At 47.4% G+C, this 26,445-nt stretch overlaps 1 protein-coding gene and 1 pseudogene across 2 annotated transcripts in view; both read left to right on the forward strand.

Moving 5' to 3' along the window:
- LOC309808828 (centrosomal protein of 78 kDa-like) overlaps positions 1-26,445 on the forward strand; it is a 1,511,271-nt pseudogene that overhangs the window by 1,086,531 nt on the left and 398,295 nt on the right. The window lies entirely within an intron of this gene.
- The window catches only part of LOC309807999 (uncharacterized protein), a gene marked incomplete at both ends in the record, with an annotated part of 169,721 nt that overhangs the window by 59,056 nt on the left and 84,220 nt on the right, over positions 1-26,445 (forward strand). Inside the window, 3 exons of the mRNA XM_082628010.1 lie at positions 19,105-19,152; positions 19,576-19,796; positions 20,333-20,495. Coding sequence (XP_082484136.1) covers positions 19,105-19,152; positions 19,576-19,796; positions 20,333-20,495 — 432 coding nt within the window. The remainder of the gene's footprint in view (positions 1-19,104; positions 19,153-19,575; positions 19,797-20,332; positions 20,496-26,445) is intronic.

A 26,445-nucleotide genomic window follows, 5' to 3' on the forward strand; every position in this document is an offset into this window, starting at 1 on the left:
CAATAAACGTGTCCCTGTGGGAGTACTGAGGCCTGACATCTGAAAAATCACAGGGCAAAGGCCCACAGTGCACCTTGAGGTGGGAATGTCCGGGCCACTCAGAACAAGCAGTCTGGCCACATCAGACCGAGAGGGAGGGGGTTCTGGGCCCAGCTCTCTTTCCCGGCCTCTCGGGTACCTGCTCTGTGGAGGCCGAGGCCTGGCAGCTACTTTCGGGCCCTTACAAACGTTGCATTTGATGGAGAGCCTTCCGCACCCCACGTGTAGACCTAGACCCCTGGAGGGGGGCCCGCCCTTGAGGGGGCTCTGAGCCATGGACTTAGAGGGTGCTCACAGCAGCCATAGATAGAGCCGGCCTGTGGTGCTCCCACCCACAATTCCTGTATTTCCTTTATTTTTTTATTATTATTTTTTTTTGCGGTACGCGGGCCTCTCACTGTTGTGGCCTCTCCCATTGCGGAGCACAGGCTCCAGATGCGCAGGCTCGGCGGCCATGGCCCACAGACCCAGCCGCACCGCGGCATGTGGGATCTTCCCGGACTGGGTCACGAACCCGCGTCACCTGCATCGGCAGGCGGACTGTCACCCACCTCGTCACCAGGGAAGCCCCTGTATTTCCTCTTAATAACAACCACACTGGCGTTTAAGTGAGCCTGGCAAGGCTTACAAATGCACACATAAAGATTACCAACTACCTTCCCCAGAGACGGACGAGGGAAGTTGAAGCTAAAACACACCGTGAGGGCTTCCCTGGTGGTGCAGTGGTCGAGAGTCCACCTGCCGATGCAGGGGACACGGGTTCGTGCCCCGGTCCGGAAAGATACCACATGCCGCGGAGTGGCTGGGCCCCTGAGCCATGGTCGCTGAGCCTGCGCGACCGGAGCCTGTGCTCTGCAATGGGAGAGGCCACAACTGTGAGAGGCCCGCATACAGCAAAAAAAAACCAAAATAAACCCAAAACAAAAGAAAGAAAACACCCCGTGGGTAGTCAGAGGAGAGGACCGTCATAGCTCATCCCCCTGTGCCGTGTGCCAGGCTTGATCTGAGCACTTGTACACATGTTAACTTATTAAAATACTTCTAACAATCCTATCAGGTTGGGACTACCATCACCCCGCGTGCAGACTGAACAAAAGGAAACAGAATATGGTGTCGTCCTTGTGCTCACAAAGCCCGTTAACTGGCAGAGACAGGACTTGAAGGCCACAGTCCGGCTCCCGAGTCCATGCCATGCTTTACAGCCTCCAACTTCTCACGCTCATTCCTAGAGCCACCTGGGAAGGAGGAACCAGGCAACTAAAGACTGGGTTTGAATCAGACTCCACGTCTGACCAGCCGCGTGATCCCGAGCAGGGGGCCTCGCCTCTCTGAGTCTCAACCTGGCTCCCTTGCAAAATGGGCACATTAATGGGAACGTCAGCCTTCAGCAACGCTGTGACGAGTATCAGTGTAGCATGTGTGAACGGGCTCTGTAAACTCTGGAGTGTTCTGTGAGGTATAAACTACCCTCTATTCTCATTAGAGGGAATTCCTTTCATAACCTGCTCCCGGCTCTTGAACTTTGCTGTGCATCCAGTCAGTGCTGGATGATCTGGAACCAACAGCTGGTCTATTTATGGATGAAAACCCACAGGTCATAGGAAGACAGCAGCACCGGAGCCCCTGGGTGGCCACAAAGATAAGGTTCGTGTCTTGAGGACCGATGACATGGTGGTCACTGAAGGAACAGGCCCCTCCTGCCCCTTCCACTAGTGACAACTGAAAACCTTGGTTTCCCCAACACCCCGATCCAAGATCAGCCCGACTCTTTGCCCAACGTTGGAGAAGTACCGGCGTGTCCTGCAGGCCTGGCTGACCCCCTCTGACTGTGTGTTGCCTCCTTCCACAGATCAGTGCCCTACAGCAAGGCTACAACCAGGTGCTGAGCCAGACCCTGGAAATCACCTCCCTGAAGCACGAGGCCGAGAACTTAAGGAGGGACGCCGCAATCACGTCAGGTGAGGCCCTTCTGCATTCAGGCCCCAGAGCTTCTGCCCTCCCGCTGCAGACATCACCAGTCAACCAGCGCACCTGTGCCCGTGACACGGGTGCAGCCTCAGGGATCACCCGTGTCGGTGCATTAGAGTTCTCCCTCAGTGGAGGTTTCTTGCCACCCAGTTCCGAGGGCAGGGCCTGGTAAATATTTGAGAGAATGGTATCTCTTGGCTACAAGGTCTCCTGAGCACTGGCCCCACCAGGGAGAACACAGGTCGCCTTGTGGCTTGGGTGGTTCCACAAAGCAGCCTGAGTGCAAACTAGAGCGTGGACAAACTGGGGTCACTCCTTTAAGGCACCCATGGTCTCACCCATTTCAGCCGAGTACACTTGGGCCCAAAGGAAACCATTTTCTAATTTGATCAGAGGTGGTTCCCTGATAAAGGGCTTGGGTTGGGAGAGGGGCAGCCAACGCACAGCTGTGGCTGAGCTTTGATTCCCTGGATTCCTTCATTGCTTCCACATGTTTCTTGAGCTCCTTCTAAGTGTCAGGCCCCGTTCCAGGCTCCGGGGAGGGAGAGCCAAGCAAGACAGTCAGATTCCTGTACTCACAGATTTGGGAGGGGGTGACAGACAATAAAAGTAAACGGATGAATAAACAAGCCCACTTCAGAGAGCAGTGGTGCTGTGGAGAAAATAAACTGTGTGTCGTGGTGGCCAGCGCTTCAAGGGGGGAGGCCAAGGGGGACCAGCTTAGTGGGTGTGCAACCATGGAACTCAGGTGGGACTTGAACCCGTGGGCTGGGACTCGAACCCAGTCAGAACCCACTATCTTTTAATCGAGATCATGCATCTGGTCTCGGGACTTACTAAAGCTCAGGTTCTTTATGTCTCATCGCAGAAAGAATTCAGTGAGAGACAAAGTAAGAAGTGGATTTCTTTAGAGAGAAACACACTCCACAGACAGAGTGTGGGCCATCTCAGAAGGCTAGAGGCCCCCAAATATGGGGCGGTTAGTTTTTATGGGCTGGGTAATTTTATAGGCTAATGAGTGGGAGGATTGGGACAACTCTAATATTTTGGGGAAGAGGCGGGGATTTCCAGGAATTGGGCCAACACCCACTTTTTTTTTTTTTTTTTTTCTGTACGCGGGCCTCTCGCTGTTGTGGTCTCTCCCGTTGCGGAGCACAGGCTCTGGACACGCAGGCTCAGTGACCATGGCTCACGGGCCCATCCGCTCCACGGCATGTGGGATCTTCCCGGACCGGGGCACGAACCCATGTCCCCTGCATCGGCAGGCGGACTGTCAACCACCGCGCCACCAGGGAAGCCCCACCACCCACTTTTTGACCTTTATGGTCAGCCTCGGAACAGTCCTGGTGCTGGTGCGTGTGTCATTTTGCTCATGTATTACAATGAGCCTGTAATGGGGCTCCAGTTCCCCTGGAAGTCGAATGTTACGCCCCCTTGGACCTAGCCGATTCTAACCAGTTTATGCTGTATCCTCCACGGCTATGTCCTTCTTTTAGAGAGGACCTGTTTCAGGTGGGCAAGGACAAGCCAAGGGCAAGCGAGGCTGCGTGGAGTGAACAGAGGATTGTGGGGCTGGGCAGGGTCGGGGGGTCTGGGTTTTTATTCCAAGGGTGTTGGGAATCCAGTGGAGTTTTTTAAGCCGAAACTGACATGCCTAGAGACCTGAAGAGGATGGGACCACTCACAGACGAGGGGAGGGAGAGAAGCAGGTGACAGGGAGGAGGCAGTGAGCCTCGGAGGGGCACATCACTCTGAAGGCAGCCAGCGCGTAGCAGGAAACATACCCACTGCTGTAGAAGCCAGGCACAGCATTGAGTCGCACGTGAATCCCCATCTCTGTATGAATCTGTGCTTTTCTTCTGCCTCACTCTGCAACTTAATCACACCCAGCCCCACCCCCTGCTGCCCCCAGGTCTCTGCTTATTCTCCTCCCTCACTTGGGATGTCCTCAGATATTTTCTGAGCACCTCCCCCAGGCTAGGTGCTGTTCTGGGCACCAGGAATGGAAGGATGAACTCGCTGGTCCTCACCTTCCTCCCGTATGTCGGCCAGTGAAACCTCATCCAAGCATCAAGCCTGTCTCAGATCCCACCTTCTCCGATCAGGGAGTCGGACAGACCTGGGTTGGGATAATGCTTGAGATGGGCTGGACCCACTCAAAGTGTGGCAAGCCCCAGAGGGATTTCCAAGTAACTGAACTGTGTCCTGGAGGCAAAGCTCATTTTTAAAATGAAATTCTGGAGCATTTTGTGCTTTATTTCATAGACATTCTTGATTGAAACCTACCACTAAAACTGGGCCTGATGTTCTTTTAAGAAAAGAACCGTAGGAGATAACCCAATACCACTGCATTTATGCACCCTTCTTCCCACTTTTATTCAAAATGATACTACAATGCAAGAGGGAAGAGATATGGGGAGATATGTATATGCATAACTGATTCACTTGGTTATAAAGCAGAAACTAACACACCATTGTAAAGCAATTATACTCCAATAAAGATGTTAAAAAAAATGATACTACAGTAATGGAGTAGTTATCTATTGCTGCATAACAAGTTACCCCAAAATGTAATGGATAAACCCCCAACCAATATTTATTATCTCCCCCAGTTTCTGTAGTTCAGGAATTTGAGCGGGGGGTGACTTAGTTCTCATGAGTTGCAGGCAAGATGTCGGCTGGGGCATCAGTCATGTCATCTAAAGCCTCGGGGGGAGCCGGAGGATCCCCCTTCAGAATGGCTGCTCATGTGGCTATTGGCTGGAGGCCTTAGTCCCTCAGCACACATGCTTCTCTCTAGGGCTGCTTGAGTGTCGTGACGACACAGCAGTTGGCTTCCCCCAGAGTGAATGATTGGAGAGAGAGCAAAGAGGAGGCCACAGTGTGTTTTATGACCCAGCCTGAGAGGAAACAGTCCGTCATTTCCAGAGTATCATATTGGTTACCCATGGCAGCCCTATTCAGGGTGGGAGGGGCTACACAAGGCATGAATTCTAGGTGGTAGGGATCATTGGGCCCATTTCGGAAGCTGGCTGCCGAGAAAAATCATAGGCGCCATGGAACAAACATAATTTAGCCACTTTGTGTTCTTGGGACATACCCCATCATTTGACCCTTACAATAACTCTGTGTGGGACAGACAGTGGGAGGTGAAATAGCTTGTCCAAGACCACCAAGCTAATAAGTGGTAGAGAGGGGTCCAAACTCAGAGGACTGTGAAACCAACCACCCACCCCATCAATAGTGTCCAGCAGTTCCCTCTGCCACACGCCCGTCTCCTGGCCTCTGGAGAAGAATTCCTGGACCTTCCCTGTGCTGGGCCTTTGTTCCCCAGGCCCATGGTGTGGCCTCTCCTCCCGGCTTTGCCTGGCCTGTGCCCACAAGGGGCCCCCAAAGGCTTCTCCTCTCGCTGGTGCTGACTGCCCCTCATTCTCACTGAAGCCTCAAACCCTGTTCCATGGACTTTGCTCTCATTCCCATTCCTGCTCTGTGACCCTTGGAAAAAGCCTCCCCAGTTCTAGGCGGGCACCGGTGGTGGCCCGGGTTTGGAACGTCTTGTCCGAACGTTGGCTGCGAGCCATGGTGTTGCCAAGAATCTTTCTTGCCTCTTTGACCTCCATGAGTCTTTTGTTTTGGTTTGGTTTGGTTCTTTTACAGAGATGGTGTCATCTTTGCAAAGAGACGTGTTAGTAAAGGATGGTCAAGTTCAACAACTACAACAGGAGGTGAATCAACTGAAAAGTGAGAACAAAGAAAAGGATCACCAGCTCGAAGCCCTCAGCTCCAGAGTGAGTGTCGGGTCATCAGCAAATTGTAGCTGCGAAAAGCAGACACAGTGGAGTCACATGACACACGGTGGTGAGATGAGGCCAGTGCCCAAGGACACAGGGAGGGTAGTTGCTGGGCAGGTGGCCAACTTCTCTGAAGCCTTTCAAAGGACAGCGTGGATGTGGCTCAGAAGAAGCATAATAGATTTTCAAATCCAGCAAACATTTTCTAACCCCTATTATAAATGAGTTTGTTTAATCCCAGCAACAAACCCACCTATGAGCATATACTGCCATTGCAAAGCTTAACATTAAACAGAATACGATCTCTCTGTGAGCAAGGATGACCACACGGCTGCATCGTGGTCCCAGCACCGCTGGTTCTCATAACTGTCTTCAAAGCAGAACGTCTGAAGATCCAGATGCAAACACGCAGACGCTCATTTCTTCCTTAGACTCTAGTGTGTGGAATGTCTCTATGGAAGATGGACGTGGTAGGCAAGCAAAGAGCTTTTTACATGTAACTTTGACCCTTTGCAAATCTTGCCTTCAATGCTAACTTTAGAATCCTGACTCTATAGGATAAGATTTCTCAGTATTTGCATGATGTGCCTGTTTCTGTGAGTCAAGGTAAAACCTCAAAGCTTTCATCTCAGGTGGCAACTCAGAGATTCCCAGAGGCTACCCGATAGCTAGGTCTGCATGGGGGTGGGGTGAGAACAGATCTTGAGGTTCCAAGGAAAAGGCACAGTAAGTAATACCTGGTACGTAGTACCATACCCAGTTTGGAGCTGGTGAAAGGCACTGCACGAGCTTTGGGATCAGACAGACCAGGGTCCCATCCCAGAGCTTTCTTTTATTGTAACTTATTTGGCCTCCATTTCCCCATCTGTGAAATGGGGATGACAAAATCGTTTTCTGAGAAGTGGGAGGCTGGTTTTCGTTGTGCTCTTCTGCCTCTGCCCCGGGTCAGCTGCCTGGCCAAGCCCTCTGCATTCGTTTCTCCCAAGCAGGGTGACTTCCCAGGCATGTGCTATAGCTGTTTAATGTGGTGTGTGTGTGTGTGTGTGTGTGTGTGTGTTGGGGACGGGAAGGGGATGCAGAGCTGGTGCTAAGTACAAGGAATCTGCAAAGACAGCACCTGCTTGGCTCTTCTACCTCCTGAAGTGCATTTGGATGATTTATGTCCCCGTTTCCCCTTCCTCGTTGACCTTGGAATGAGGTCCCTTCTCCTCTAGACTGTGCTGGCCAATAGCACAAGGGCTCGTCACCACCAAGGATACTGCTCTTGTGAACATTTGAGATGCCTTTTTTTAAATGACATATATCATGTGTGTTAATTTTAGAAAAATAAGTAGATGACATTGAGAAGAAAAAATAAAAAGAGAGGAGAGGAAATGCTACCTTGAGAAATCAGTGTTAATATTTTCATGTATGTTCTTCCAGTCTTGTTTCTATATATTGCCTAGAAATCAATCAATCAATCATTTTATAGTGAATTTATACTATGCACATTTTTTAAATTTTAAAATGCTTACTATTTTCCCGTGCTAATAAATCAACGCTCTTATCATTCGTCTTAAAAGCTACATACTTTCTCCTGGATGTATCCAGTGTTATAAAGTGGTCTGCTGTTATAAACAACACTTGGGTTGTTTCCTCTTTTTTTTTTTTTCTTCCACTGTTACTGACAATTCTGTGAAGAGCATCCTTGAAACTACAGATTTACTTATTTCTCCAGTCATTGTCCTTAAGGTACATTCCTAAAGTGGGAATTGCTGGGTCAAAAGAAGGCACATCCATCCTTATGCCCTTAATGCCTGTTGCCAAGCCGCCCTTGGGCAAGACACCTCCGTTTACCCCTCCACACCAGTCGGGGCAGTTGTTTCTTTGAGATGCAACCTGCACAAAAGCCCTAAGATGGACCTGAGCTCACTGGCTCAGCCCCCTCCGCCCTCACTGGTCACAGCGTGAAAACATCCCAATTCCTGCACCCTAAGTCCCCAGACTCTACAAAGCTGGATTTCCCCTGCAGTGAAGTTTGCTGGCTTTTGAAGAGGAACTTAGATGCTCTATTCCTCAGAACTCAGGAGAGGGGTGAACTGGGAAGGACTGCAGGATCCCATGCTCCCATCACACAAATGGTCTCGCCTCTCAGAATTCAGAGGTGTGATTGGGTTATACAACAGGAAACACTCCTGGGCATGAACACAGGTACTTGGGACCCCCAGCCAAGCCCCCGTGGCCTTGTCCTTTTTCTCCACAGTGCTCAGTGCTGAAAGAAGAGTTACAGAAGGAAGATGCCCAGAAGGAGAACTGGGAAGCCCAAGAGAAAGAGTTAAAACTCTGCAAAACCGTGCGTTGAACCTCCTGACCCCTAGGTGTCCACTGAAAGCCTAGATTGTGGCCTTGAGGGTTTTGGAGGGGTTCCTTGGCCCATTAGCTAGCACAAGCTCTGGGGCTTTCTGGGTGTTTGTCTGTTAATGTAGTCTCCTAATTCTTTGATTTGCTGGCCTCAAAGAGATGGGTGAAAAGACCATGGAAAACACACTCTCCCCAGATTTTCTGGGCAGTTGGCTCAAGGCCCCTCATCAGGTTTCCCCTGGGGAAAGGGATGGGAGGTGGCCACCATATGCTGCTAGAAATTCACCGTGGTCCCTACCCCTGGACTTGTGATGCCCAGACTTTCATGATCCACTGTCACAAGTTTTATCACGGCCCTGAGCACTGTTATTAACACAACTCTTCTTGAAGTATTTTTACTTAAATACATTCAATTTTACAACAATTCATAAAAACAAAATAAAAAGCAAATGTATCACTGGCCTTGTATGGAAGGTGAACATAAAAATGAATACAATGAAAAGATGACCACTCAATGTAAATGTTCACCCCCTGTACCGGCCCGAACCCTCGTGCACATCACCAGGCATACGTTTTCCATCCGTTGGGAAGGACGGTGCCTGGGACGGGAGCAGGAGACATGTGTTCTTCTCTCTGTCAGGAGCACACTTCTCTTCCTCAAATGAGAAAAAAGAAAAATGTCATTGTTCTTTTCTTCTAAACTGTGCCCATTGTGTCTTCCAAACAGCCCTTATTTAGATTAAACTCAAAAATGTGCCCCAAGGAAAGAGACTCTAATGAGTGGATAGGTATCTTGTACTGTTTAATCCAGGATCCATGCTGATCTTCAAAAGAAACTCAAATTTTCCCTCACCCAGCCCTTTCATTGCATCCGTTGAAAGAAAGTCTACTTTGCCTCAAATACGTGGAATTGTCCCCCAAGGGAAGGAGTTAAGCGAATCCCAGACTAGGTTTCTGCCTTAATGAACCGGATGAAATGAGTTGTGAAGTTGACTTCCCTGTTGTTGGAACTCTTTCAGCAAATCCATGACATGGAAAAAGAAATGAGGAAGCTCAGGGTGGAGCTGAAAAGGAGCAGTACCGAGCAGAGCCTGATCTCTATGACGCTGTGGGAAAAGAGCAAGGTATGGCAGGGACAGGTCGGCCTGGGAACCACTCTGGGGCCAGCACTCCACCTGCATCATCTCTGTTCATCCTCACAATGACCCCATGCAGTCTATACTGGTATTAACCCCACTTTACAGTCGGGAAAACTGGGGCTCACAGAGGTGAAGGAAGTTATCCAAGTTCACTTGCATAAAGTAGTTGTGGCAGAACTTGAATCCAGGTCTGCCTGACTCCAAAGCTCCTGTGTGTAACCACAACCCTAGACTGCCTTCAGATCTTAATTGTGAAATTATCTAAGAAAGAATTGATCCATTAAATCAAGTTTGCCAATGATGTTGATCCAACTTAAATTCTCATATTGATTTTTTTTTGTCTTTTTGTTCCATCATTGAGAATGTTTTTAAAAATCTCAACATGTTTGTCATTTGTGTGTTTCTTCTTTTAATATGAACGATGTTTGCTTTATATATTTTGAGGCTGTGTTACTAGGTGCATATAAATTTAGAATCCTAATACTTCCTGTAGAGCAAAACTTTAGATCATCATGAAATATCCCTTTTCATCTCTAGTAGTGTTTCTCCCTTAATGTCTCCTTTGTCATTTAGCTTCACCACTGGCTTTCTGTTGGTTAGAGTTTTCATACCATATCTTTTTCATATGTTCTCTGTCAATTTTTGTCTTAAGGTTTAGACATATGCCTTCAGATAGCGTATCATTTTTACAAAATCCAGTTTGACAATCTTTGACTTTTAGTCCATTTATATTATGTAATTACTCGTGTACTGGGGTTTAAATCTACCTTCTTGCTCAATACCAGATGTACCATCTGTGGTATGTTCCTTTTTCTCTCCTTTCTTGCCTCCTTCTGAGTGGATGGTTTTCTCTTATTCCACTTTCCCCCTCTATTAGCTTGGAAATATTTCACTTTTTTACTATTCTCTTAGTAATAGTAAGACAATAGCATTCATCCTTGACTCACCAAAATCACACATTAATTAAGTTTTTCACTCTTCTACTATTCTCTTGGTAGTCATCCTGAAGACTACAATATGCATTCTTTTTTTTTTTTTTTTTTTTCGCGGTACATGGGCCTTTCACTCTTATGGCCTCTTCGGTTGCGGAGCACAGGCTCCGGACGCACAGGCTCAGCGGTCATGGCTCACAGGCCCAGCCGCTCTGCAGCATGTGGGATCCTCCTGGACCGGGACACGAACCCATGTCCCCTGCATCGGCAGGCGGACTCTCCACCACTGCACCACCAGGGAAGCCCTGCATTCTTAACTTACCAAGAGGCAATAGTAGTTGATAATTATGCCCTTCTCCTTGACAGTGCAATGAGTTTCAAACACCTTAACTTCACTTACCCCCTCCAGATTTATAAGCCATTGCTGTAATTTTCTAAACTCCTCTTGATAGTTAATACCCAACAAGACATTATTAGTGTTTTTCTATAGTCAGTATCATATCCACACATTACCCTTACTGTTGCTTGTCTTTTCTGCATCTCTGATCACCCACCTGGGTTCATTTTTCTTGTGTCTGAAGAATACCCTTTAATGTTTTCCCTCATTGTGGCTCTGCTGATGACAAATTCTCAAATGTGCCTGTGTGTCTGTCTGGAGATGTATAATTAACCTTCACTCTTAAAACACATTTGACTGCGTATTGAATTCTACAATGGCAATTCTTTTCTTTCAGCACATTAGATACAGCATTAGATATGTCACTATTGTCTTGTGGCTCCTATTATTTCTATTTAGAAGTCATCTGTAAGCCTAACTGTTGTACCTTTGCATAATCTGTCTTTTTCTCCGGTTGCTTTTAAGATTGTCTTTTCCCTTGATTTCCAGCAGTTTTATTATGGTTTATCTAGGTGTGGATTCAGTTTTATTTACCTCGTTGAGTTCGTAGGGGCTTCTTGAATCCCTGGCTTGGTGTTTTGCCTTAGTTCAGGTGCTTGAGCTCTGTACCACACAGGCAGTGGGGAGCTACTAAGGCTTCTGAACAAGTGACTGATGCAATGACATTCGTGGACAGTAATCAGGGTGAAAATGGTAGTTACAATTTCTCACGTACTAGGAGTTACCTTGAACATTTCATCTCTTCATCTTCACAACAGCGCTGTGATCTAGAAATCATCCTCTCCATTTTACAGACAAGAAAGTCAAGGCTACTAGTTACTAGTAAAGTAACTAGCCCAATGGCACAGTCGGTTTTGTCTGACTCCAGGTTCGTCTGACTTCAGTGACCCTGGCGTAGCAAACAGCCACATGCTACTGTTTACACTGAAATTAATGAAAATTAACTAAAATTTTTAGTTCAGTTCCTCCGTCACACCATCCCCATTTCGAGTGCTCGATCCCCAGATGTGCCTGGTGGCTGCCATATTAGACAACACAGCCTCGCTCAGAGTACCTGTATCATTGCAGAAAGTTCTGTTGGACAGAGCTGCCTTACAGCTGGGTAACTCTCACAGTACCGTTAAGATTGCACTGGAAGAAACTAAACTCGAGGCGAGGAGGCCACTTGTCACAGTCCAGCTTGCATGTGAGAGGGGTTGGAGGACAGGCATGAGACCCCCGAGTGTGAGAGAGGGAGCAGGGCGGCTGTTGAAGGTGACTCTGAGGCTTGGGGACGGGAACGGGGGCTGTTCATGCAGAGCACAGATAAGGGCAGAGTCCAAGGCTGGACTTGGCTTTTGCAGCATATGAAAAAGGCTGCTGACATGGAAGTCAGAGCATGTTTAGACCTGGGAGAAAACTAAGGCCCAGAGAGCTTAGATGACTTTTCCAAGGTAACGGAGCTGGGTAGAGGCTCTTCCACTGGACCACACTACTCAGAAGAAAGCTCTTAAGGGCTTTTCTGGGTCTTTTATTACATCCCTGTGATCCCCCTCTTCAGATCCCTAAAAAAACAGCCTGTGAATTTGTTTCAGCACAAAAACTTTCCATTTATTTACGAGAGTTTGCCTCATTTCCTGTTAGTGCCAGGGCCCAGGGCTCAGCAGGTGCATCCAAGAACTGAGCAGCTGTGAGGCCTACACTGGCCAGCCAAGGGTAGCGTGGAGCACGCCCAAGCTTACCGTGTGTTGACTGTTACCCAAGCAAGGGGGGAAAAGTAGGCAAGCTTCTCCACTTTAAAGGCCTTCCTTGGCAGGCTGCAGTTCTTAATAGACATTGCTTTGGCAAGCCTCCAGAGAGGTTACCACCAGTGAGTGTGCTCAAAGTGGTAACGACAAACAGTTATGATAATAAACCCAATCATAACATTTCCAAGTACCCATCACGAGTTATTAGAACGAGACTGTACGGCGGACATTCCCGTCCACCTTTCATAGGTTACAACGGTACTTAACACTCTCACAGAGCCCTTAAGCACTATTCCAAACATTGAATCCCCACAATAACTCTATGCAGTGATACTAGTATCATCATCCCCATTTGACGGATGAGGACACTGAGTCACGGAGCAGTGAAGTAACTTTCCGAGTGTCGTACGGCTGGTTAGGGACCGAGCTGGGATGGGAGTGTACGGTAGAACATAGTTGAGCCCCGGGTGCAGAGCTCGGCCCTTTCCCATAGGGGGCAACTCCCTGTGAGTTTGCCTCCACCCTGTGCATGCCTGTGACCCCTGCTGCTGGGCTGCAGCTGTCCCTACCCCTCAGGGACTCCCCCACTGCCATTAGCCCCCCCAGAAGAGTTTCCCCAGAGGGCATGATGATCACATTAGCAGCAAGCCCTCGGTTTCATCATCCTTTCAGGTTGAAGAGAAGCTTCGGCAGGATTCCAGAAGGAAATTGCTTCAGCTGAAAGAAATGAGGAACAGAGCAAACCTCATTAAAGCCAATTTGGAAAGGGCAGTAGGTCAGGTAGGCGTGCTGCAGAGCCCCTTCACGGGCCCATGCTCTCCACGGAATCCCGCACCCAAGCGGCCGGCAGGGATGAATGAGGAGGAAGACGGCCTGCCTTAGTTCACCCACTTATTTTCTATACGAAGAAGTGTCTAGAAAGAACTAGAGCTGAGATTCTATCTAGATCTAGAGTCTGAGCTTTTAACCACGATGCTCTACTACTTCGCTATTAGTTACTAAGCTAAGCATCATTTTTCTGTGTTTTGAAGAAAGTTTCATGAACCTTTGTCCCGCCCCCAAAGGTAGTGGAAATGACTCCTGCATTAGTCCTGTCCCCCATCAGCTGCAGTTCCCCTTCCCCTCATTTCAGATGAAGATCAACAGTTCTCGGGAAACTCAGCAGTATTTGCTGCAAGAAGAGTTACAGCAGCATCTGGCAGAGAAGGAGAAGCTGACCGAGGAAAGACCGCAGCAAGAGGAGAAGCTGAAAGCCAGAGTCAAGCGGCTAATGGCAGAGGAATCGGTAAGGTGGTCCCCGTCCTTCTCTTTACTACTGGAAACTGATGAAATGGGCTTTCCTATGAGAAACAGAGGGCATGTACTTAGATGGAGGAATCTCAGCAACTCCTTGTTGGGAACTAAATTAATTAAAGAGGGTGAATGATGTAGGAGGAATTAACATGAAGCTTGAATCCTAAAACTCAGAGATCAACTTGAAGATCAACTTGAAGAGGCAAGGTTATTGAAATGTCTAGAAATGGTACTTTGTTTATATACCGCAGCTGATTTTATTGATACAAATCCCAGTCGTTACTGCGGCTCCTGGTTTGTGTCTAAGTGTGTGCAAGACCAACCAATAGTATTTCAGTCTTTCTCTTCATGCATATCAGGGGAAACACATGGCCAAAACTGCTACTTACTTTTCCAGAAACCAGCCAATTAGAGGATACTTTACAGTGGCACCTCTCAACTCAAAGGTGTCCACGGATCATATGGGGATGTTGTTGAAATGCAGATTGTGACTCAGCAGGTCTCGGGTGGGGGGAGCCTGGGATTCTGCATTTCTGAACAGCTCCCAGCTGGTACCGATAGCACAGCTCTGCAGACTACATTTTCAGCCACAAAGTCTGAGAAGAAGGTTTTCCCCAAGTTGGCCGATAAGAACCACCTGGGGCTTCCCTGGTGGCGCAGTGCGTTGAGAGTCTGCCTGCCGATGCAGGGGACACCGGTTCATGCCTCGGTCCGGGAGGATCCCACATGCCGCGGAGCAGCTGGGCCTGTGAGCCATGGCCACTGAGCCTGCGTGTCCGGAGCCTGTGCTCCGCAACCGGAGAGGCCACAAGAGTGAGAGGCCCACGTAACGCAGAAAAAAAATAAATAAATAAAAGCCCCTCCAGGGACTTCCCTGGTGTTCCAGTTATTAAGACTGTGCTTCCGTTGCAGGGGGCTCGGTTTCGATCCCCGGTCAGGGAACTAAGATCCCGCATGCCTCATGGTGCAGGCAAAAAAAAAAGCCCCTCCAGGAGCAAATTTGATGTGATTGTTCAGAGATGAGACCAGAATGACAACAAGTGGAAACCCAAGCTTAGAAGAACATTAGAAGAAAAAAAGAAATAAAACATGGGGAGGGAACATAGGGGGGATCTCTTATTTATAATGATGCTAAGTAGGTAGGAAAGTTGGAAATCTTCCTAGATGTGACTTTGTATTCGAAATGAAATTTTTAAATTCCTTCTCTGCTGAAGCCCTGTAATGATATTTTCCAAGGTACTAAGTAAGTGACAGGGTTTCTGCTAATCCATGATTTGTTCATGTTTCTTCAAATACAAGAGAGTGAGATTGTGATCACTGATAAAGCTGCTGTCCTCACCATTCTGGCCACAGGAGCAGTCCTTCAGTGATCTAGGAGCCAAGTGCAAAGGGTCCCGACATGAGGAAGTCATTCAGTGTCAGAAAAAGGCCTTATCTGAGCTTCGTGCGCGAATTAAAGAACTTGAGAAGGCCAGCTTGTCAAGTAAGTTTCCTCCTGCTTAGTCATCCCTCTGTGCTGAGAACCATGGGCCCCAGACTTGAGGGTTCACTTTAGGGACTAACCAATTTGCCAGGACCACCATCTTCTATCCCCATCATTTCATAACTAAAAAAACATAGTTATAAAAAAAAGATGGGCAGGAAAAAAAATAGATGTGTAGGCATGAGCTCAGAGTCAAGAGCAGGCCTTGATATTAAATAAACAGGATTTCATGAAAAACTCAGAACCTTGTCCTTCTTTTTCTTATTTCACTGTGGCCCAGTGGAAACTTTTTCATAGACGCATGCTGTGCAAGGACCAACCTTGGGGAACTTCCCAGGATAAATACCCTGTTTAGAGGGAATAGGGCTTTCAAGAAACCAAGCTTGCTGCTGGGTGGAGCCCTGGGCTAGGACACAGAAGCCTGGGTTCAAGTCCATCCTCACACCTGTGGCCGAAGGTTCCCCCTCAGTGCCCCCGCCCTGGGAGGCTGCAGCCTCATATGAGCTGTGTGGCCTTGGACAAGTCATTTCACCTCTCTGGGCCTCGATGCCTCACCTGCCAAGGGAGGATGGTGAGCTAATTAGTACTGGCCTGTGGTAAGTGTCCAGTAAATAGCAGCTGTGACTTTTACATGCAGTAACTTCTTCCTGAGCCTTTGTTTTGAGTGTAAATTATTTCTTTTATAGATCACAAGGACCACATGGATGAATCATTTCTAGACTTAAAGACCCTCGGGATGGAAAAAAATGTTCGGAAAATATTGGATGCAAAACCTGACTTGCCAACTTTTTCAAGAGTAGAGATCCGAACGGTAACCAAAGAAACTTTGTATCTGCATTGACTGACACGTGGGGAGGGTGGGCATGAGGACAGACACTAGCCGTGTGCCCTGGCACCACTGTATACATCATTGGTTCGAGGCCAGGTCCTCCCTGATGGGCTAACACCTGTATGGACTGGTTGGTGCCTGGCCGTACCAGTGATCCAATGTTTGAATAGAAAGGCGGCTTCCCATCGTGTACAGCATGATATAACATTGCACTGATGCTGGCCCAGACAATCTCTGGGCCCTCCTTTTCACATCACATGTTATATTCTGCAGAAAAGATTCAACAAGCTAATGTACAACATTATGCCATGAGCTTGCCTAACATTTGCTTTTTGCTATAAACTGAAAAACATGAACACATAAAGGGCAGCAGAAGGGAGCCATGATGATTAAGAAGACACAAGTTCTAGAATCAGAGACCTGTGTCCTAATCCCAGCTCTGCAAGCTCTGTGACCTTGGGCAGGCTCCTAACCTTTCTGGGACTTCAATTTCCCAGCTGTAAAATGATGATGGAAAAATTAAAGGAGATCATTATGTAAAGTGCTTATCCCAGTGCCTAGCTCATAGCGAGCACTTTAATAGATGAGAGTTATTATTGTCAAACAGTTTTTAAAGAGTATTATCCAAGAAAACCTTCCTTTCTTAGGGAGCATAGTTTGTGTTTTCCAGGATTTTCAGAAGTAATTTGATTGTTAGGTTGAAGGTGCCCTGTATCCTAAATGGATGTTTGATCGGGTGTTTGATTGACACATGACAATGGACAGCTCTGATCAGCGTGGCTTGCTGTGGCAGCTGGTCTAAACCAGCTTTTGGAAAACATAATAAAGCCATCCTCTCTGTACCAGCATTTTCTCCTACAATTTTTCTAGACATTTGCTCACACGTCTAGAGATGTGAGTCTTCAGAAATGTGTTGGTTTTCCTGATAAAATCGAACCTTCCTTCTCTGAGGCTGGGAGTGGAGGGCCCGTCTCCAGGTGGGGAGCTCAGCTGGATCTCATGTCCTGATGGTCCTGCTTCCAAGATTGACCTTCCCCTTGGCAACAAGCCCTCATCCCACCACTGACACCACAGAGCAGGAAACCTCCCAACTCTCAATCCTCCAAGGTTGGCAGTAATTAAACGAAAGAGCAGGAGGAAGAATAGCTGACATCTGTGAACTGCTTACTGTGTGCCAGGCGTTGAGCTCAGCCGGCTCCATGCCTTATGTCATTGAACCATCGTAGCAGCCTTGTGTCATAGTTACTATTATTGTCCCCATTTAACAGATAAGAAAAAGTAAGGCTTCAGGAGGTCAAGTACCTCACCCAAGGTCACAGAATAATGATTGAAGACACACCAGGGGTGTGTCCCTGGTGGTGTGTCTGCTAGCCTGCAGAGACCGGGTGGGGACTGCGTGCTTGGATCCTGTAGCCCAGGCTCTTCCTTAGTGACCCTCCCCTCAGGAAAAGAGGGGGCGTCTGGAGAGGTACAGAGGATGCAGCTCAGGGTAGCTGAAGACACTGAGCAGCATCTCAGGTTCTTTTTGCAGCAGATCTGCCCGGTTTATTGTCATCTTCAGATACCCTCTTTTATTCTCATCTCCATAGATACATAGACAAATATGTCCACTCTTGTCTATCACAGTCACTTGGGGGCCTTTATATTTTTGTAGTTGTTTTTTTTTAAATCTCAGAGGTTTTCAGGGTAGTGCCAACAAATGCTAGGGCTAAGAGATGCTCATGGCAAGCATTAAAAGCCAATTTTTTTTTTTTTTTTTTTTTGCTGTACGCGGGCCTCTCACTGCTGTGGCCTCTCCCGTTGCGGAGCACAGGCTCCGGACACACAGGCTCCGCGGCCATGGCTCGCGGGCCCAGCCGCTCCGCGGCATGTGGGATCTTCCGGGATCGGGGCACGAACCCGTGTCCCCTGCATCGGCAGGCGGACTCTCAACCACTGCGCCACCAGGGAAGCCCTAAAAGCCAATTTATTTTTTAAGGAGTCTTATTATGGTTATTTGTGGTCGTTCAGATCAGGTCCCCTATTCAGTCTGGTGGCCTTTCCATGCAGTCAGTTGGGCTTCCAACAGCCAGCTGGCTGGTTGGGGTCTTAGGGAGATGCAGCTGCAAACACTATCTGCATTGTCTCTGGAAAGGTTCTGAAGGGATGCCCACCCACCAGGTTCCAGAGCTAGGAGAAGGTTGGGCCAAATTTTGTGAGGGTATGGTTTCTGCTGCACAGAAATGAGATTCCTTTAATAAAAAGGAGGGAGGCTATTTTCCACTTAACCTGCATTCGTTCATTCCACAAACATGCCCACTATGCACCACTCATTGCCAGGTGCCATGCTGGGCACAAGGAGGGAGATAGTGAGCAAAAGCCGCATGGTCCCCATTTTTCTGGAGCTTGTCTTCTCAACATCAGCGGTACTGATTTTTTGAGCCAGGTAACTCTTTGTTTGGGAGACTGCCCTATGCATCGTGGGGTGTTTAGCAGCATCCTTGTCCTCTACCCACTAGACGCCAGCAGCAATTATGACAACCACAAATGTGCCCAGGCATTGCTAAATGTCCTGGATGGGGTAGGGTGGACAGAGTCACCCCCGGTTGAGAACCACTGGCCTAAAGAGAAGACAGACGAGACGGTGGCCAAAGAATGGCATAAGTGATGCATCATTTCAAAGGCAGTCGTGCTCTGAAGTGGTAGGAACACAGTCATAAAGAAAGCAGTTCACAGAGTCAGAATGGATTTAAAACCAACTCTCTTGGCGTGGACATATATACACACACACGCTACCAAAGGTAAAATAGATAGCTCGTGGGAAGCAGCTGCATCGCACAGGGAGAGCAGGTCGGTGCTGTGTGTCTACCTAGAGGGGTGGGATAGGGAGGGTGGGAGGGAGACGCAAGAGGCAGGGGATATGGGGATATATGGATACGTATAGGTGATTCACTTTTTGATACAGCAGAAACAAACATACACCATTGTATAGCAATTATACTCCAATAAAGATGATATAAAAAATCAACTCTCTCAAATTATTTTTTCCAGTTCTTGCATTATTCTTTGGGTTATTCTTCTGGATGTAGAAAATCATAATGGAATGCCAAGTGAGTTTTTTTCTTTTGTTTTATTTCAGCCTCAAAATGGCCTTTCCAGCCCAGGGTCCATCATGGCCACTGAGAAGTTAGGGAAAACGGATGTGGCTGAGGCTTTAGATCTTAGTGAAAAGCTGGTAGGTATACCCAGCATCAGTCCCCTCCTGTCCAAACCTGCGTGCCCTGCAGATAGTTTACACATCAACTCCACATACATTTTAGTTGTTACAGTAGGTCCACGAGACCCATCTCCTATCCCAGCATGGGCTGGAAATTGCAGAGCCCAGTTCCTTGCAAGACTGGGTAGTAAGAATGAATGTTTATGTCTGTTGTCATTCCCCCTCCCCACTTCCCCCCAATTCTCAAAAAGGCATAGTGTAAATGGATGCGGGGGAAAATGAAAGTCCTACTAAAAGCCCCAAATGCACTCATTTGCAAAGCATGTGTTTCTTCTCTGCAACTGCAGAAAATGAATGAAACAGAATTAGACGTTTGCCTCCTCAAAGTGGCCACCAGCGGTCTTGGGCCAGGCCTCTTACCTGTGAAACGCTTTCTCGTAGTACTTGGATATGAGCAAAACCCTCGGGACTTTGATGAACATCAAAGATATGTCAGGTCACGTGTCCATGAAACACCTCTCCCCAAAAGAGAGGGAGAGAGTCCACCAGCTTCGACAAAGAGACCTGTACCTGGTGTTTGATAAGATCACCCTACTCAAGAACCAGCTGCAGAGGAAAGAGGAGCTTTTGAGACGATACGAGAAGGACATTGAACAGCTCAAGTATGGCCCGTGTCCCCGGCAAAAGGCCCAGGCCTCCATTCTCCAGGCTAAACCTCGGTGCAGCTGCAGACCCGTAGGGACCAGGACAAGAGGACAGAGGCCTGGGTGTGGAGTGGGGAGGCGGGATGGTGACTCAGGGCCTGATGGACCCAAGTCTCTGGGCAAGAAAGCAGCAGTTAAAGTACCCTACTGTTAAGGAATAAGGTGCACCTTTTATAAATGTGTCTGATGTTTCACCATGTGTGTGCTTTTCATAATTCCATCGTATTTTCAGTGGTATCCGTTCCCCCACCCTCTCTGGGAAATTGGGAGGGGCTGGTAGCATAACCTGTGCCCCCTTCATGCTGCACATCCACAGCCAATGGGCTATTTATTCTGCCCTCTAGTCCCCACATCTTCAGCCTTCCCCCAACTTGTAAGGAAACCGCGAAGCCAAGCATATATGGAAGTGTTCTGAGGATCTCCCAGGTCGGGAGCATTGGTGGTGAGTGAGAAAGCTGAGGAGAAAAGAGACTTTGTCTCTCCTGTGTGCTCAGGCAGAGCAAAGTGTCGGTTCAGATGTACCAGTCACAGGTGGCAAAGCTGAAGGACATCTTCAGAGAGGCCGAAGAAAAGGCGCCGCTGAAGGAGGCCCTGGCGCACATGGAAGAGCGGCTGCACCAGGAGAAGAGGGTCACCAGGGTGATCAGGCAGCAGAAGGTGAGAGGTCCCTGCTCGGAGCAGAGCCTCTGAGGCTGCCCCTCAGCTCCCTTTAGAAACAGCCAACTGAGGTCCCAGTGGGATCCAGGCAGCACAGAATGCATTCGCTCATTGCAAAGGAAGGTGGCAGAATAGCTTTAGCGTTAGGCAGACTTAGGTTTAGACTCTTGTTCTGCCATTTACTGTGTGGCTTCAGGCAGCTTTTTTTTTTAACATCTTTATTGGAGTATAATTGCTTTACAGTGTTGTGTTCCTTTCTGCTGTATAACAAAGTGAATCAGCTATATGCATACGTATATCCTCACATCCCTCCCTCTTGTGTCTCCCTCACACCCTCCTATTCCCACCCCTCTAGATGGTTGCAAAGCACTGAGCTGATCTCCCTGTGCCATGCGGCTGCTTCCCACTAGCTATCTGTTTTACATTTGGTAGTGTATATATGTCCATGCCACTCTCTCACTTCGTCCCAGCTTACCCTTCCCCCTCCCCATGTCCTCAAGTCCATTCTCTACATCTGTGTCTTTATTCCTGGCCTGCCCCTAGGTTCATCAGAACATTTTTTTTTTTTTAGATTCTATAGATATATGTCAGCTTAACCTCTCTGAGACTCATAGTCTAGCTTGCCTCTATTTTTTTAAACTTTCTTTTTTTTTAAGTTAATTTTTATTTTATATTGGAGTATAGTTGATTTACAGTGTTGTGTTAGTTTCAGGTGTACAGCAAAGTGATTCAGTTATACATACACATATATCTATTCTTTTTCAGATTCTTTTCCCATATAAGTTATTACAGAATATTGAGTAGAGTTCCCTGTGCTATACAGTAGGTCCTTGTTGATTACATATTTTATATATAATAGTGTGTATATGTTAATCCCAAACTCCTAATTTATCCCTCCCCACCACATTTCCACTTTGGTAACCATAAGTTTGTTTTCAAAGTCTGTGAGTCTGTTTCTGTTTTGTAAATAAGCTCATTTGTATCATTTTTTTTTAGATTCCACATATAAGTGATATCATATGATACTTGTCTTTGTCTGACTTACTTCACATCGTATGATAGTCTCTAGGTCCATCCATGTTGCTGCAAATGGCATTACTTCATTCTTTTTTATGGCTGAGTAGTATTCCACTGTATATTTGTACCACATCTTCTTTATCCACTCCTCCATCGACATTTAGGCTGCTTCCATGTCCTGGCTGTTGTGAACAGTGCTTTCTGAGACTCATAGTCTAGCTGGTCTGTATTTTTTTAACTTTTGATAATTCGTGTATTTTATCTTGTTCTTTCTATCCAGATAACTGTTTTTTCTACCAGTTTTATTGAGACATAATTGACACACAGCACTGTACTGAGCTTAAGGGTGTCCAGCATCATGATCTGACTTCCCTGCCTCCTGAAAAGATGACCACAATTAGTTGAGTGAACAGCCCGAGTGTTTTTAAAGGCGGCGCTTCTGATTTTCATTGTTCTGCCAGGTGCCAGGGATACACCGAGGAATAAGCTCTCTGAGAATAAAGATTTGGGTTTCCTCTTCTGAGTAGCCAGAATAGTACGCCAGTCTTTCTGACTTGGGGCTGTGTATTTGTACACGCATGCTTGCGTGTATGTGTGTACATGTGAGTATGTGCTGTGTGTTTGCATGTGTGTGTATTTGCATGTGTGTGTTTGTTGCCTGCATGAGCTCTAAGGAGGCCAAGGTCATAGAAGGGTGCCCTTCTCCTCAACCAGGAGGTGATGGTCAGATAGTTCTTTGCAGAAGCCTGCCCTCCATCCTGCGAACCTTCCAGGCAATAGGTTTCCAGACAGCAGGCTCTCTGGCTTAGAGCCCCAGAAATGAAAAGTGGCTGTCCTGCTCTGAGGGAGCCTGGATGCAGTGTTTCCAGTGCTCACTGCTCTGAATTAAACATCACAGGCCTTAGTCTGTGTGTGACATGGGGCTGCCTCAGGCAGAGGACAGTTTCCTTTCACACCAAGCAATGCCAGGGAGAGCTGGGCCAGTGACAGAGTTGTGACTTTCCCTTTGATGTGCCCTCTGGAGAGCTCACCCCTCCCCAAGGTGCCCACCCCCGCCCCCAGGGCTTGGCAGACTAGGTCCCAAAGCAGAGACACCAGACCACAGAATGGGACAGAGAAGGGCCCCAAAAAAGCCATTGTCATGTACTGAAAACCTGAGGATTTACATAATGAGGTTTCACATGCATTATTCCTGGGCTGCATCATTCACACACAACGCAAGGGACATGCCAGCCTGTTTGGCGCTTGACATCCCTCAGCAGAGAAGGGTCTGAAATGGCCAAGCTGAACCTGTGTCAGGGTCCCCAGAAGAGCTACAGCTAGAAGCTTTCAAATTCGTGGAGTTCACAACTGGGGGAAAGACTTACCAAGGGACAGGCACCTGCTCCACACCGCACATGCTTCATCTCTCCCATCAACCCGCAAGGGATGCTGGCAAGTGTCAGCCCCTTAGAGAGAGGGGAAAGGTGAGTTGACAGAGGGTACCGTTCCCTGGCTACTAAGTGGCAGAAACAGGATTCCCTCCCCACCTGCTGCCCTCCCCCGCCCATGTTCACTTTTCCACACCCCCTCCTTCTGTGTCTCCCTTACCAGGGTGGCCCCCTTGGATACATCGCACCATTGCTCCTGGGGGTTTCACTCCAGGACTCAGGTTTGCATTTCATGCTTGTTGTTAATATGTCGTCAGAAATCCCTGTTTGTCGGGAAGAAAACAATAATACATTTGAAAGTTTTGCTGGATCCTAAAGGGCACTTGTATACATCTGTCTTGGCATCCGTTCCTTCCAGGGAGTATATCTTCGTTGTCTTTAAGCAGAAAAGAACAGAAAGTAGAATTCCTCTTTCCTAAGTTTTACACTTAGTATTTTCACAAGGAGCCTTAGTTTTTTAGCCTCCTGTATGAAACTTTGAAACTCTTCACCCGTTCACAGAGGTGGCAAGGTTGAAGCACTGAGATGAAATTACACATCTTAAGCTTCAGAATTGCCCCCCCCCAAAAAAATGGAGTTTGTAGTTTAAATGTTTGACCATCTCTTCACCAAGCAGACCTTTCAAGAATCAAAAGTCCTATTTCCACACTAATATCTCTGGCTGTGAAAATGAGACTTGGTATAAGATGCTGGGCCTTCACAGCGAACTGGGTCTGTGGCTCTGTCCATGTGGCAGAGGGACGGGAACCGCTGCCCAGGCCGTGCTCACTCGAATCCACTTCCCACATCACTCGAGAAGCCGGCAGTGTCTCTCAGAGTTCAGAGGCCAGATTTGGAGTCAAAGAAATAGGGGTGAAGCCCCACCACTGCCCCGAATGACCCTGAGTAAGTGGCTTGACCTCTGTATCCCAGGTTCCTCAACAAAAGCAACCAAAACTGTTAGCAAGGGGCCTACTCCGTGGGGCAGCGGGAGGGTTAAATGGCAAAATGCCTGCAGTTCCTGGCATATCACAAGCCCCGTTTCTAAGGGGGAAGAATAGGCAGCTCATGGATGGGTGGGGATTCCTCTATTTCTTTCAGGGAGCTTCCTGCCAGCTGACGCCTTCCCCGGTCCTCCCAAAGCCGCCAGCTCTTATGGGACGCGCTCTTCTCTTTGGTGAATACGACTAGGCCACGGCCAAGAAAGGACCCAGATACCTTTTGTGAATGGGCTAAGGCTGGGATTTTCAAGAGGAAATTTTTAAATGCACAGAAGTTGCCACTTGGGAAGCACGCAAGCCCTTTCTCAGGGCTTGAAGTGGAAGAAAGGCTGAAGGGCAGCGGCTGCTTCTGGCAGGAGAAGCCGCTCAGCTCTCCTGCCAATCAAATCTCCAGCCAATCAAGTCCTGGCTAGGACGCGTGACCACCGCTTTGCCTTGTGGTCTCAGCCAGGAAAAGCCCCTAACCTTCCCTCTGCTTAATTAGCTCAGATCCCTCTTCTTTAAGATGAGAATAAAAATGGCACCTAGCTCGTAGCCTTCCCAATGGGAGCTTGTATACAAAACCCTTAGTACATAGGCCCACAAAGCATACATGCTCTCCTACCATCGTCATTATCCTCACTATTCTCTTTAACTCACTATCTTCCAAGATTTCCTTGGGCCCAGGTATTCTCAAGATTCTGGCTTCCTCTGTGCCACTTGTGTGTTTTGTTTGTTTGTTTGTTTTTGCGGTACGCAGGCCTCTCACTGTTGTGGCCTCTCCCATTGTGGAGCACAGGCTCTGGACGCGCAGGCTCAGCGGCCATGTCTCACGGGCCCAGCCGCTCTGCGGCATGTGGCATCTTCCCGGACCGGGGCACGAACACGCGTCCCCTGCATCGGCAAGCGGACTCTCAACCACTGCCACCAGGGAAGCCCGAACTGTATATTTTTAAATGGTTAAGATGGTAAATGTTATATTATGTATATTTTACCATAATGAATAATTAAAAATGTTAATTATTGGGGGGAAAAAAGCCGTTGGGGACTTTGTAATGGATGGCTCAGTCTGTTAGCACTGGACCTACCATTCAATCTCAATATCGTTAAAAACAGGATGACCAGACATTATGTGCTCACTGTGTGATGCAGGATGGATCACACAGTACCGCCTATGAAGGCGTCTGGACAACAAAAAGACTTTGATCTCCTCAGACCTCTAGATCTAACTATTTGTTTACAGGAAACATGGGGAAAAGAGGAACAAGTTAACTGAAACCAAGAAGAAGTGATCAGCCAAATCCAGGATGTGAATGTTCTCCAGGACAAAAGACCCAGTTTCTCCAACAAATCAGTGGCTGGGGGATAAAAAAGGTCAGGGGCGGGGAGTTGCTGTTACAGAATTAAAGACATTTCAGAGACATAACAACCAAGTGTAATGTGTGGACCTTGTCTGGATCCTGATTCTAACAAAGATAAAAGTAAAAAAGATATCTCTGAGAGAATCAAGGAAATGTGAGCATGGACTGAATATTAGATGATATTCAGGAATGATTATAAGTATTTTTAGCTGTGATCATGTCAAGGCGGGGATAATGTAAAGGAAAAAAAAGTCCTTTCAGTTAGGATGTCTTTATGGGTGAAATGACACAACTTGCTTTAAATTAACCTAGAAAAAAACTCAAAAAGGGAGAAAAAAGAATGAGAGAACACTGGGAAAATGTTGAAGCTGGATGATGAATACATGGAGTTAATCGCAGGCTTCTCTAGTTTTGTGTGTGTTTCCAAAATCCCATAATAAAAAACAATTTTTATGTAGGCAATCTCAAAGGAACATACAGACACACAACACAAACAGAGTGAGCTACAACCAAAGCATAAGCAAATGAGGAAGCCATTTGCCTTTAGTAAGTGCAGGAAAAGGGAGATTAAGCCTTGGGCCTTTGCAAGATGAGCTAACCAAGTCTAAGATGCCTGTATTAAGCTGGCACCCTCAAAGATGCTCCACACCCTGGCAAGAGGAGGGCTTAAAAAAATTTTTTTTCTGGACTTTCAGAAAGGAGAGCCTATGAAAACCTGTAGTTTTCAATGTGGCTCTGGAGGGGAAAACTAATAATGGCCACAATACTGATGATGATGATGATCACCCTGAAGGTTTGTAACCACGTGGGTCTGGGGCTCAAGTTTATACTCCATGTATTCAGTGGGAAAACTCCAAGTTGAGGAAATAAATGTCAGTGTTCAGAGGTTATTAGCATCCCTGGCATCCAGCTGAAACAAACAAAAAAGACTTCCGAGAGCAAAGCAGCCAGGAATCAGACCCCTCAGGATTCCCACAGATTAAGTTCAATCAAGAATGAGATCACAGTCAAATTACTAAACATCCAAGCAATAAGTCAGTATGAGCCAGAGTAAGCAGACACAACAAACAAGACATTGAGACACCACCCCTCTGCCACTCCCACCCAAAGACTTCAGATGTTGGAATTATCAGATAACAGATTCTAAAATCACTATGTATTCAATATTTTTTTTTAAAGAAGG

This window comes from Mesoplodon mirus, assembly GCF_964341445.2.
Source record: "Mesoplodon mirus genome assembly, chromosome: 7".
Taxonomy (NCBI): Eukaryota; Metazoa; Chordata; class Mammalia; order Artiodactyla; family Ziphiidae; genus Mesoplodon; species Mesoplodon mirus.